This window comes from Taurulus bubalis (assembly GCF_910589615.1).
Source record: "Taurulus bubalis genome assembly, chromosome: 14".
Lineage (NCBI taxonomy): Eukaryota > Metazoa > Chordata > Actinopteri > Perciformes > Cottidae > Taurulus > Taurulus bubalis.
This window is the reverse complement of record NC_136602.1, coordinates 6041348-6056347: the sequence shown is the minus strand read 5'-3', so window position 1 is coordinate 6056347 and position 15000 is coordinate 6041348. Positions and strand designations below refer to the sequence as shown.

At 41.1% G+C, this 15000-nt stretch overlaps 1 protein-coding gene across 1 annotated transcript in view; it reads left to right on the top strand.

Annotated features, from left to right (window-relative positions):
• Positions 1–15000, top strand: part of slc30a6 (solute carrier family 30 member 6) — a gene marked incomplete at its 5' end in the record, with an annotated part of 46271 nt that overhangs the window by 16955 nt on the left and 14316 nt on the right. The window contains 5 exons of the mRNA XM_079230065.1: positions 3654–3696; positions 4219–4284; positions 7135–7215; positions 11096–11131; positions 13918–14012. Coding sequence (XP_079086191.1) covers positions 3654–3696; positions 4219–4284; positions 7135–7215; positions 11096–11131; positions 13918–14012 — 321 coding nt within the window. The remainder of the gene's footprint in view (positions 1–3653; positions 3697–4218; positions 4285–7134; positions 7216–11095; positions 11132–13917; positions 14013–15000) is intronic.

Genomic DNA, 15000 nt, shown 5'->3' with positions numbered 1-15000 from the left:
CTCTCTCATTCCTCCTCCTCCTCTTCACTCTCTCATCCCTCCTCCCTGGAGAGCCTCCTCACCGCAGCAGTTGAGGCGTTCGATAGAAGCTTTTAGTTTACATCTGCAGCACACAAGAGCTGACCTGACACTGTGTGTGTGTGTGTGTGTGTGTGTGTGTGTGTGTGTGTGTGTGTGTGTGTGTGTGTGTGTGTGTGTGTGTGTGTGTGTGTGTGTGTGTGTGTGTGTGTGTGTGTTCTGGGTCTCACTTTACTGTTTACCGGAACCAGTGACACTACGCTGCTACTCTGTGGTTGGCACATCCAGCATGTGTATGTTTTGTGTGTGTGTGAGAGAGTCTCGCCTTCAGGCAGTGTATTAGTCACACATTAATGTAAATAGCAGAATCTTACTGTTGGATTTAAATAATTAATCACATAATTGAAACCATTCATTTCAGTTGTACTTCAAATCTTAATCTGCAAAATAACTGAAGCTGTCAGAATAATTTTAGTCGAGTAAGTATAAGTAAGGCATTAAAAGAAAAGTACCTCATATTTGTACTTAAGCACAGTACTTGAGTAAATGTACTTTGTTGTATTCGACCAATGCAGTTAAGTCCCGTCTCATGTGGCCAATTCTGTGTGATGCGCTTGTTGTTTTTGTGGATTTTCAATCTACACAATTAAACCCTCTGAACCCACGAAACCCACTGGAGGGATTGAAGAGCGTGTTTCCTTTAATTAATCACCAAAACTACATTGTTTATCGTTGCCAGAAGCTTTAAAAAAACAAAAATAAGCCAATATCACACGTGACGAACGTTTCCGTCAGAAAAATCAACCAAAACAAACCTTAAAATTGGGATATTTCATCAAAAACCTTTATTACACGTGTCTCATTTATAGTCTCGCTCCGAATAATTTTGCTTTAACCAGATACCTTTTAAAAAAAAAAAATAATAATAATAATTCCGTGCTCCTTAGCGCAACTAGGGAGCCATGATTGATTCGTAGACCCAAAACTGCTTGGGGGTTCAAAGGGTTACGAATCTTGTTAAAAAATATGCTTTTATATTTCTTGAATACTTCACTCGTGTGTGTGTGTGTGTGTGTGTGTGTGTGTGTGTGTGTGGCTTCTCTGCAGACAGCATTAAATATTCATCCTTCTGCTCGTATTTCTCCTCTCTCATCTGTCTATCCGTCTATCCACCCCACGCTTGCTCTCTTCCCTTCTTCCTCCTACCTTTTCTAAAGCCTTCCTTCATTCTCTTGCCATCTTTCTTTCCACCGTTTGCTGTTTGAAAGCACATGAAAAGCGGAAGAAGGGCAGTAATGGAAGGGAAGGAGTATTAAATTAGACGAAAGGAATCATAAAAGAAGAGTGAGTTGACCAGCTTCTCTTTATCGATCATTTGTGAAAAGAAAAGAAGAAGAAAACGGGGATTTGAATCAGTCGTTCTGTTCGGGGTATTGAGTTCAGGTCCTGTGAGACGACCGTGTGTGTGTGTGTGTGTGCGTGTCTCTTAATGTCTCTGCACGTGTTAAGATGTGTGTGTGTGTTTGTGTAGTTCTGTTTCAGGTCTGATCGTATTCTACGATTATTCTGATGTGTGTTTGTGTGTGATGGACAAGAATAATGTTTGTTGCTCTGGTATCACATCCACACGTCCTCTGGGTGTCAGTGTTTGTAAGCAGGAGACTTTTAGAAAGAAATTGAATCGGGTTCTGTGTGTGTGTGTGTCTGGGTGTGTGAGGGGGTGTGTGTGTTGTGTGCATGTAAGCCCATCCGAGCACAGCGAAGGGGAAATTTCAGCCCAGTTATTGATTTGGTCCCGGCCCGTTTCAGGGTCACTGTGATGTCAGCGTTTGTATTATTATTGCTTTTATTGTCTGCTGCTTTTAATCCAACACAACACGATGACATTAGACCTCATTGATTCCTGCGGGCAGACGAGCTGCCGCATATCCAAATAACCACAGGACATGGCAAAAGGACTTCAAACAATTAAAAGGTTCGACATTGAACACAATGAAACGGATAATTACCAATAAGCGGTTCAATTAACCTGCATAAATCAGGCTTCACACTAAAAATTAAGACTCTACTTTTCCACCACGTCGTCTCGGAGGGAAGGATTGTCGTACTCCACTACATGCGTATCAAGGCTGATTTAAACAAATTTTAAAAAAATCAGCAAGAAAAACCAGACTTAAGAGTTCATCAGCTCTTTAAGTTTGCATGTTCTTTAACAAGTTATTCTCCTTTTTTAAAATACATGCTTGATAATGTTTTCATTAAAGTCGTTAAAGAGTTAACTATGGAGTATTTTTGTATATATACACTAAGGGGTTGATTTTTGACACCGCTATATTTCTTGTACTTTTCCTCTGGTGTAGATATCGTCCTCCTTACTGTAACTCTTTCACCCCCAGTGTTGGGGATTGTCTCTCACTCATTCCCTCTGCCTGCCTGTCTGTATAAACGTCCTTCACCCCGTCTGTCTGTCTGTCTTCTAAACTCTCTCCGGCCGTCTCACTGCGTCCATCCCTCAGTCCATCCCCTCTGCCCGTCCATGTGTCTCTCCGCCTCAGCCCTGCTGCCCGTCTGTCTCTCTGGGCCTTCGCCGCGGGCCTCTGTCAGGATTACATGGTGTCAGGTTGGCCAACATGGACACCGGTAGTGGGGAAACAAAATGTTCCTCTCCGCACAAAGCCGCTCTAATCCCTCACCCCCCCCCCCCCTCAACACAGCAGAACCTGATTACAGAAAGCTGGTCGACTGGCATTAAGACAGACAGACAGACAGACAGCCAGCACTGCATCTCTCTGTGCTGGTTAACTGACTGATTAGTTTATTGGCTTTTTGGCTCACTGACTAATTAACTGACTTTGCTAACTGACCCAGCTTACCTGTTTTCTAATTGGCTGATTGGCTGCCATCCAGGTGAGTGAAAGCCTGGCTCACTACCTGACGGCTCGCTCACTTAATTCAGTGGCAGACGAGCTGCACGGCCACTTATCCAGTCAAGTACCTGCTGACGGTCTCACCTTTTTCAGACCTGAGAAAACACAACTTCATCATAATTACACCGAGATAAAGCTGATGCCATCGCCGCAACAGCCCATAATAAATCAATAGTTAAGTGTTGTATTTCTTGAAGCCGCTCGAAAGAGACTCAACGGTTCTTTTGTCGGCTGTCGTTTATGGAGAGCGAGGACGGTGACGTTCCATTTTAGCATTTAGCAAAACCGTCATTGAAAAATAAAACGCAGCCATAATTATTTTATTTCACTATTGTTTGCGTTCTGATGCGTTTTCCCGACGTACAGGGAAAGTCACATGCCGAGGGCATCGGAACACATTTTCCTTATGTGAACACGCTCTCCACACGGAGAATACACGACTCTGCATATCTGGATTAAAACAATGCCAGGAATCGTACACTCGGCATGTTTTCAGGTCCGAGGCTTCAGAGCGAGCGTGGGGCCAGAGGAGCGCCGCTCGCTCTCCTTTGTAGCCTGCGTGTTATTTTTAAAATCTTGCTTTCCTTTCCGTACCACCATCAACATTATGAATTCGCTGATCAAATGTCAAACTTGCTTCGTAATGTTCCAGTGTTATGAATGGCCTTGAATTTGAATGTTCTTTGTTCTTCTGTTGTGTCCTTTCAGCCCTCACCGCCTACACGTACCTCACCATCTTCGACCTGTTCAGGTGAGCGTGTTCTGCATCCTCTGTAACATGAGCTTTGTTCCCAAATGATTGTACATATTCATTTTTGAACAGAGAGACAGAGAACAAAAACCTGAATTTAATTAATGAACAATGTCCCAAAAACGCAATTTGTTGGTTCCTGCTTCTTGTGAAGATTTAATTCTTTATTTCATCTAATATGATATCAAATAGATTTGTCTTTTTAAAAAAAAAAAAATTATGAAAACAACTGTGATCCATGCGTGATCATTTTTGATTATGAAACAAACGTGTGGGATGTGAGACGACACTCTTTGTCTGCTCAGCTGTGCCCAGGTTTTCTGTTTTGATGGAGAATTTCCACTCATGAAACATTCATTCAGAGATTATAATGAATAAAAGATAAATTACAGAAGAGGTGAACTTTAGCTGACCTCTCTGTTGTTTCTGTTTTCATTGTCTGCCATTTGTCTCTCACTGACTTTTTTTTTTTTGCCACTCAAAATGATATTGTATCTATAACCTGTTCTCCTCCCTCTGCAGTTTGATCACATGTCTCATCAGCTCCTGGGTGACCATGAAGAAGCCCAGTCAGGTCTACTCGTTTGGGTGAGTTCCCCATAATTATCTCTCTGTTGTACCGTGCATCTATATTGTTAGGTGTTCAGTCAAAGCTCCATCTGTGTTTGTTTGTGTTCTCATTGACTGCTGTCACAGAACCCCCCCCCCCACACACACACACACACACACACACACACACACACACACACACACACACACACACACACACTGTAAACACAGATGTAGCATCGACAGAAAAGCTTCAGTTACTGTTGTCTGGCTCAGCCCAAGTGTGTGTGTGTGTGTGTGTGTGTGTGTGTGTGTGTGTGTGTGTGTGTGTCAGTGAATTGGCCAAACCGTGTATTTACAGGAGACCTCTGACCTTTAGGTGTGGCAGAGTGGTGATCAAGTGGAAATCTGCTTTTCGGCTTCATTTGACTCCCATAATACGGCTGTTTGTTTGTTTGTGTGTGTGTGTGTGTGTCTGTCTATGTGGGCTTGTGCTTGAGTTTACATCTGAGCATGCTGTGTCTTTATTTGAGCCTATTTTTGTGTGTGTGCGCGCATGTGTGTGTCAATGGGCTGCCGGTAAGAGAACAATGGCTCAGCAGCAGATTGCCCAGTTTAGCCAACAGCAGCGTCACACTCCTTTTCTTCAAAGTAGGAGTTCTGTAGTTTGATCTACATTCAACCTGTTTTTCTGTTGTGGAGTTCAGTGATGCAGGCTGTAGTTTAGAAGAACATCTTGTATTCATACACACATTACTACAGACACACACCTGTAAGAAATTATCCTTTAATGGCTGTGCACTGACTGCAAAAACATGTTTCAACGACACAAACTAAGTCATTCATTTGTGTTGTGCTTAAAAATGCTTAAAGTGCTTAAAAATACACTTTTTACAGCATTTCTTCTCAATCTTTTAGCAGAGATAGTATGTGGATCAACGTCTCGAGTTGACTAAGGCAGATCCTGACAACATCCTGACCAGTATTGTGACGAGATGACAACAAACCAAAAACATCACTCATCGTTAGTAGAGTCTTTATTTCAGGATTTCAGGGGGAATTGGCCCTTGTGCTGTATTCACAATATCGGGGATGATGAGTCATTATCCAGCAGACGGCAGATTTTCTATAAGGCGCCCGTTTAGATTAGACAACGAGCTTTGACAATGTAAAGCGTGACCTTTTGACCCGGCAGCATGGAGGCGATCAGGCCAAACTGCGTGCTTCGATTGTTCGTAGTAGGAGGGTGTGTGTGTGTGTGTGTGTGTGTGTGTGTGTGTGTGTGTGTGTGTGTGTGTGTGTGGGGGGGGGGGGGGATTTGTGTCCATCCTGCAGCCCCAGCAAACATAGACAACCTATTAACCTGCAGGTGACTGAACAAAGTTTTTAGACCGTCAGACAAAATGTAACATTTGAAAAAGCCGATCTTCTGATAGGAGAAGCTGTTTATTTTTTTAACTTCACGATAAAAGTTGCATGAAGAAAAATCCCTGTTGCACTGAGCTCTCCATGTGGATCGACTGTTGCACCTTGTCGCTTAAGCCAAGATGGTATTGTGCTCATTTGTGACCATATTGTGAGTCAAATTCCTTGTATTGCACATACAATTGGCCACTAAATAATTCTGATTTAAAGCAAATCTTGTTTCGGGCCCAGTTTTGATGGGGAACTGTTGTTCAAGTCAAATCCAGAAGCTAAACTTAAACCTGCACTTTTGTAAAATACCTAAAATCCTGCTTTAATTGCAGCTTCACCATCTTGATATCTGTTGCTTGATATATATTTCTTAGTATTTTTAAGCCCTCGCCTTCTCCCCCCTCCGCATGCATAGTGACACGAGTCCACGCAGCTCAGTGGTATTATTCTGCTTTTCTGAGGCCGACCGTCAGATCACTGACCGTCCGTGTCAGATTTAGCCCCCTTAAGCCCAGCGGACCCCTCACCGAGACAAAGCTGCTCATCCTGTACAGACTGTGACAGGATTGACCCCGTGACCCGGTCAGGAGTTCAGGAGGTCGGCAACAGTTACAACCGTGAATCTGCCCGTTACTTGCATTCTGCTCATGTTTTCTTCATGCAATCAGTCTCATACAAGTTAATAATTTATATGCATTATTATTATACATGTATTTCTACAACTAAACATTGATTCCTGGTAAACATTTCATTTCATTCATGCCGAATTGAAGCAAATTATTTCCGGAATTCTATAAATCAAAATTTCTTTATTATTGTAGATTTCAGTATGTAGGTTCATTTGTCAAATTAGACAATTAAACAATATTGTAACTTCTTTTTTTTGTCAAACTAGATTTATTTAGTTTGGATTCAGATCAAAGTTCATGTTTAACATGTTTGGATTAAATAATGTGAGAATAATGTCTGACTTCTGCAGACGGGATGATGTTCTAAAAACCTTCAGCAGGTTTTCTTCTGGTTAACGTCATGATTATGTCTGTGGGGAAAGTGAGTGGTTATGTGTTTCTCTCCCGATGAAGAAGTCATGCTCCTGTGCATGAACAGTAAAGTTTCAGCAAACAAGGATGTGTCCTGAGGCTCGGACATGGCACACCTCTAACTTCACGTTTGTGTTGATGCCACTCTGGAAGTAAATTTCAAACCAAGGAATATTTTGTTCTAATAATATGCTTTGTGCTATTCCTTTCCTGTTTTTACAGCATGGCGTTTTAGTTCCACAGGTCTAGGAAGATGATACATAAAGCCAAACTCTGCATCACTTCCTGGTGATCTTAAACCAGGGTGGTCTCTTCAAAAGAGCGCCATTGGTCTTTGAATGAGCAGACTGGCCTGTCGAGGAGTATTGGCTGATGGTTTGTCCCCGAATGGATGACAATATATTTATCTCTATCTTTATCCTTATCTCTCCAGGTTTGAAAGACTGGAGGTTTTGGCAGTTTTTGCCTCCACCGTTCTCATCCAGCTCGGAGCCTTGTTCATCCTGAAGGAGAGGTGTGTATGTCTCCCACACACAAATGCAAACACACTCGCTCACACAAAGCTCATACATACTTCAATCAGAGATGTCAACCTTAAAGGAGACACTGAAGAACAAGTTTGAGTCATTATTATTTTATTTTTTTTAACCTTTTAAGCCCTTTTTTTTAAATTTTAGTTAAACTGTGTAAAACATTACAATAATCATGAACAAATATATTGATGCTACACATCAAATTAAACAAGAAAACCTGGGCTACAATAATTAGTCAGCCATTTTAACACAACTTAAACACCAACTAAAATAATTATTAAAATAAAATAGTTATAATTTTGTCACGAGTCAGCCCACTCTGCATGTTTCCGGAACTAGCAGCCCGTAGCTTAGTGCTATCAGAAAAAGACAAATAGCAAAAAGCAAGACAATTTCACACAGATTCCAAATCTACTCACCAAATCCCTCTGCTGCAAAGCATCACTGAGATATGAACCAAAGAACACAGCAACATAAATCGCTGAGTCAGCACATTTTGAAACTTTATTTTTTGTTGTTGAAAAAATGCATTTCCCCCAGTAAATCCACACTGATGCAAGTGTATTTAACACTATAAGTCATATACAAGTGAAATATAAGGTTTGCTACATGAAAGAATTCAAATGTCACAGATGCGCGAAAATATGCGCAAATGTGCCGAAATGCAAATTTTGGAAACCTCGCCTGAATTCTCTCTGTACTTTACCCAATCTGACTTTGTTCTGCTTCACTTTTTCAAGTGAAAACAGTGCAGAGAGACTGTTCACATATTGTGTTATGATGTGGGAGAGCCTCAGGGCTTAGTGAAGCATCATTTCAAGGAGATAATCATCCTGAAAGTGCTTTTTTCTATAGGCGGACCTGGAACTTCTATTTGTTCTGTGTTTCAATCTTTATTTACTCTTAGCCAGCAACATATATACTAATATTTACACATCTGACCAAAAGCTCACATGGGTTTCCTTTATTATAACACAAATTATTCAAATAGCCCTTGTGGTTGCAGAGATACACCCTTTTTAGTTTTAGTTTGGGTATGCTATTTCGAGCAGAAAACCTAAAAACTGCCATGGGGCTTAAAAGGTTAATACTTTAGGTCAGTATTTAGAGACTGATTAAAGACAGGGTTGGTGATCCTGAGAAATTAGCAAAAGCATGCCCGGTTTAAAAAAATTATCCAAACAAAAAATTCCCAATGAAAGTAGGGAGCAGCACTAGATCCAAAAGTTGCTCAATTTAGCAAGAAAGTTGCCATGTCAGCAACACTGACGGCCTGTCCCTTCAGGCCTCCCACCGACCCACTGCCCCAAAGTGATCGGTACAAACAACACATTTGTCTATTGTTCATACTCACAGTTGAAAGCTAGCAGCTTTTGGAGGACTCCCGTGGTGCACAAAAGATTTACTTCTTCTTTTTTTGCTTGCTTTTGGAAAGTAAAGAGAATTTCAACAAAAATATTGTACGTCTTTTGAAGAATATTCCCAACCCTGGCTTTAAGATCCCAAGTCTCTGTCTTTGTTTTTTTGTCTACATCTCTCCCTTTGTCTCATTCACTCTGTCTCTCTCGATTAAAATTTCAATTATTTTCTTAGCGTGACTCAGCGCAGCAACATAATTAATATTTCCAAAGCAATACACAAAATATGTCCAATTGTTTCTTTTCTTTTGTCTTTGTTTTTTTTCTTCCCCGTTATTAGTTTCACCAGAGTGCTTTGCTCCAATCGGGGTGCATGTTTTGCATGTCTCAGCCACCAAACAATTTAAAAAATGCAATAATTGGACCCCAGGATATTCTAGCTCATTCTAAACCATTCGGCATATTTGCTACTTTACTTTTGGTACTTTTAAAGTATATTTGATGTGAATACTTGTTTGTGTACAACTAGGTAAGATTTTGAATGCAGGACTTACTAATAACAGAGTATCTCTCCACTGTGATATTACTACTTTGGTAAAAGATCTGACTTCTCCCTCCACTGATTTAGTAATATTATATATGACATGCTATGTTTATGAAATTATACAAAGATAAAAGAAGAAGTGGTATCTCCCAGAATTGATACCATTAAATAGTTGCTATTTACATGTTGTAAACACACTTTTAGAGTCTGAAGGCGGCAGGTTTTAACCTGTTAAAATGCAAAAACATTATGTACAAAGATATAAAAACACACTAGAAAATGTGTGTGTGTGTTAGTGGAGGCAACTACTGAATTTTATAAGGCTGTGGGAATGTCACGGCTCGGCCGTCATGACAAACATGTACACACATACACACCTCCAGGCGCCCTGCTTGGGGTTGACTTGCGGTCAGGAAGGGAGGCTAACATTTACAGAAACACACACACACACACACACACACACACATGCAGGTCAAGCAATTGGAAAGCTGTCTGCAAACACTCTTGTGTGTGTGTGTTTGACTGCCGGATTAAAACATAGCACTTAAGTGACTCTTTATTGTGTTATTCTAATTCATAACATTGACAAAAAGAAAATGCTGCTTCCTGATTGGTACGTAGGCGAATGGTACAATCGATCAAGAGTTTAATCCTTGTATTACAATCAAGGAATTTCAAAGTGTAGATCATCACACTAACCAGCGGTTAAAACGGAAGACAAACACTTTAAAGGGTGCAGATGGATTTAAACACCGCTGACCTTTTTATTTGTTAGGTTAGACTCCTCTGTGTCCACTTACAGACGATAAGGAAGGCCGTTAATCAACTTTTAAAAAATCCTTTATTTTGTTACACACACATTCATGTTTTTTTCGAATCAATTTCCAGAGCAAATATGTTTGTCCAATAAAACTTTCATTAATTTTTGTGTTGCCACAAGAAGTAATTTGTATGCATCAACGCCAGTGTGAACTCAAAATCAGTGTGATCTCACTCAACTCATTTTTGCCCCTAAGCCAAGACTTCATAGACTAATTATGATAATTTAACACAAATGTCTAATGGGGAGGAAAAGGAATTATGACATTTTGGACAGACGTGGACATAAACTGCAACTTGACTGGTTGGCGGAGTCATAAAACCGTGAGGCGGTAATTTCAGTATAAGTTGATTAACAAGCTTCTGTATTTCAGTGACGGTATTATTGCTCCAGTATTTACTTCATGTAGCAACTGACAAAAGAGTGTCATTTAATTAGTGTCGGCAATTTAGCAATCCTGCTAGTTTTCCTTCATGGTTTTCATACTCTGGCTGCTATCACTATTACGACGGTATGAAATGACATTCTATTTGGTATTAAAAGGTCTTTAAAAAGTCTTTTATTTCACTTTGTCAACCCTGCAGTGACCCCGAAGATGGAGTCTAACACTAAACAGTTCTCTCCCTCTCTGTGCTCCTGTCTTTGTTTTGCCAAATCCCTACATCACACACACACACACACACACACACACACACACACACACACACACACACACACACACACACACACACACTCAAGAGTAAGGTTGCCAGCCCGTAGTTTACAGTGCGTGTCATGAATGGCTCAGTAGGGCAGCAGCACAGAGGGAGGAGACAGACTGGACTGTGTGTGTATGTGTGTGTGCGCTCACTCGCCATTTTGCTTGTTTTTTCATGCCTATGTGTGTGCCTGTTAATGTATTTCCTGTTTTCTCTCTCCGTTTGTTCACTACTTGTCTCCTTTCATTCATTTCATTTGTCTCGATCGCTTTATCTCTAGCGCACACACACACACACACACACACACACACACACACACACACACACACACACACACACACACACACACACACACACACACACACACACACACACACACACACACAGTCAGCGTAGTCCCACCTGGCCAGTGTTGTTGACTGTTTGTTTCTGTTTTGTCAGTGTGGAGCGCTTCATGGAGCAGCCTGAGGTCCATACGTAAGTATTTTACCCCCTCTCTCACACACACACACACACACACACACACACACACACACACACACACACACACACACACAAACAAATACAAATTCCCTTATGACATTTTCAAAAAAATACTCACAACATGATATGCTCCTGTGTGCCCTTCTGTAGACACACACACACACACACACACACACACACACACACACACACACACACACACACACACACACACACACACACAAACAAACACAGTGCCAGCTGTTGTTGGAACAGAACATCCCTAATATTTGGGTCAGACAGACAGACAGAAGTTCATAGTCAGTGAGCGACGGCGACATGTTCATTGTCAGTTTCACACTCTGACCGGTGGTGTCCACGCGGGCCGAGTTAATTAAACATGTGAAAACCGTGTGGAACACTTCCTTCGGGGTGACGTCAGCTCTGCCAGAGAACAAACAACACATATTTTTGAACAGTTTATAAAATTAAGAAAAAAGAAAAACCATATATAACTCAAATGATTTTTAAATATATCTAAAATGATTTAAAAATGTTATGTAACCACACAGTTTGCAGACCCTTTTCTTTTATTGAGAAGTATTTAGCACTCCTCGAACTGGATTAATATTTGTGTATGAAGTGCAAATGTGAACATGTTTGCCTGTCTTTCATGCTTTCTCCATCAAAGGTTTTTTTGGGGGGGATATTTCTCAAAGGACGGAGGGTGATGTACAGACTGAAAAGCTCCTTGAAGCCAATTTGTGATTTTGGACGATACTTTACAAACAAGTTCATAAAAGTTCTCGAGGGGTTTGTGTATCAACCTCAATGTTTTGCTGTTATTCGGATTATTACAATTCAAGTCTGATTTTAACAGTCCATCATTTCTATCAGTTATAAGCAGGAACAGAGATGGTGTGATAAATGAATATGTTGTTCATTTCTGTCTCTCTTTCTCTGACTCTGTCATTGCTCTTTTACTTCTCTCGCCTGCTTTGGTCTTTTCCTCTGGAGTTTGCTCCCTCCATCTCTTCCCCTCACTCTCTCTCCATCATCCCTCCATAATAAAACAGATTAGCGGCGGCTTTTATAGCCTCAAACACAATGAGACTTGTGTTTTAACCTGTCTCCTGTGACGAGATTATCCCCTTTGTTTCTCTCCCCTTCTCTTCTTCTGTGAGTGGATGTGATTGAACGGCAATGAGAGACGACTGCTAACCGAAGGGACAGGTGTCTGCTGGGTAGAGAGACGGAGGCACACATTCTCTCTCTCTTTCTCTAATCTGTTCGTATAGAGAGGCGGGGTTTTATCACCCAGTTGTTGTGGCTCACCGGCCGGCCGCCTTTCGCCCCCTGCTGATTGTTTGGACCCATTTTTAGGCTCTTAAATGGATTGACTCTCGTGATTAGTATATTGGAGAGTACTGTCATGTGTGCGTTTTGCTTTTTGTGCTTGCGCGCCGGGTTTTGGAGATCTGTATTATATGTCTGTTCGGTCTATTTAAAAGTTAAGATTGATCGGATACATAGAAATGAGAATTTCCATTTATATACCACCTGTGCAGTGTATTTTTCTAAACCTTTTTTGTGTACTGGACACTTTCTCATCATCTGTCATGTCTCCCCATGAGGGAAACTACTGGCATCCCCAGTTGCACATTTGTTTATTCCACCTGTGCCGACACGAAGCCACAGCCAAGTCATTTCGACCGGTGGATACGTGTGGAGTATGAACACATTGTGGTTGTTGCTTTCCTATAAGAGAAAGAAAATGCTCAAACAAATACTTCGAGAGGCGCAATTTTACAACGAGCATATTTGAAGCTTGAACAATCTACTAGAGAATCTGTCCGCCGAGGTGCAGCCGCTGCAGCCGCTGCATGCGAAGAGCTGCTATTTTTGAACCGCTTCCCAGTGCAGAGTCGTGTCAGTGCACAATGTAGCCGGGGTCTGGACTCCTTTCTGACACATTTTTGATCGGCTTTCCCAAGTGCGTCTTATGAAACCGACAAACTTCAGCTTTAATCAGTACAGTGTTCTACACCGGGCATGTTTTATGCACACAGCGGTGACCTGAAGCGCCCTGGCTTGTCTGACTGTGTCTTGAGGAAAGAATGTTATACACAACCTCAACTACATTTGTAATCTAATGCTGGTTTGTATTTTAATAACAGTTAGAATCCATTAACTATTTGTCTTTCATCTCAAAAATCTGTCACGCACCCTCTAAAATATTGCCATCCACCACAAGCTGTTGAGAAACAGTCAGTGATCACTTTATTAGGTACACCTGTACAATCAATTCAACACAACAGCTCATCCATAAATCCTACCTTTACAAAGTTTATAATGTTAAAGAAATGTGTTAAATGACGTTTATTATAATATATAATAGTGACAGGTGGTCTTGAACTGGACTACATAATGTTGAGGTGTTTCCAATGCTTTGTCCTTACCTTTGCATTCAGAATATAAGAAACAGGTCTCGCTATAGTGAAGTCCATTACAACACCGAAATATAGTCGGTTAATAAAACAGTTGTATTGGATTGCATGTGATGAGATGTACCTAATAATAAAGTGGTCACTGAGTGCATTTTGTGAATTAAACACACATGTTTAAACTGGCAGAACTGACATCTCTTGGTTCCCTTTGGGTCCTCTGAATCCGTCCCAAAATGCACTTCACTCACACGTGCACCATTTGTTCTCGTTCGGTTTGATCCACCTGCTTATGGTTCTGGCAGCCCTGTTGACAAGATGTCCGCCTCATTACGGCCCCTCTCTGTGTCTCTGCAGCGGCCGCCTGTTGGTCGGGACGTTCGTGGCTCTGTTCTTCAACCTGCTGACTCTGCTGTCCGTCAGGAACAAGCCCTTCACCTACGTCTCAGAAGGTACAGCCCAGTTCAACCAGTTCCTCCCATTGTTTGTGTGTGTGTGTGTGTGTGTGTGTGTGTGTGTGTGTGTGTGTGTGTGTGTGTGTGTGTGTGTGTGTGTGTGTGTGTGTGTGTGTGTGTGTGTGTGTGTGTGTGTGTACTGGAGAGCAGCTTCACTTCAGACAGAGCACCAGCATACAAAGTCAGTGGATTAGTGATTTTTTTTTTTTTGGGTTTCTCCCCTGGACGGTTGAGGTTTGGTAATCCTCCCCCTCACTGGGGAACGGGGACAATTTGGCTTTTGTTATATTTTGGGGGATTACTGAAGTAAAATCTAATGCTGGCTCACTGTTTTGCCAGTAGATAAATCACAAATTGCTGCAGTGGGATCAGAGGTTAGTCCCTTCCTAATTGCAGGAATCAGTAAGATGTAAAAATATGACAATATGACTTTTTCAAATTATTCTTAAAAGATTACTTTTAGGGTGTTTTTTGACGACAGAAACAGGACATGATGTGCAAGTTGACATGCAACAATGCATATATATGAACTGATTTCGGGATCACATCTACCAAACTAAAGTAATGATTCATTGCGTTATCGATTTAATTGCTGGCTGCTTTTGATTCATTGTTTAGAATATGAAATGCTTGGCAATGGCAACAATAGCTGACTTGTTCAGACATCGTGTTTTTTGAGACCAACAGTCCAAAACCCAAAGATATACAATTTACAATTCCACACATCCTCACGATTGATGAGCTCCAAACAGAGAATGCTTGCATGAATTAAATGATGAATCAGTTATGAAAACTAGGTTGTTCACCACATCTTTTGTAGAATAACGTTTCCAAATTTAGGAGACTCCTTTTTAAGCCTGAAAAACATCCGGGACGACAAATGTATTTTGTCTTTTTCACAAAGTTTTCAAGAGCAAGAAGACATTACTGCAGCTGCAGTGGAGCCTGATGTTGAAGATAGTTAACGTAATGGTCCATTATCTAA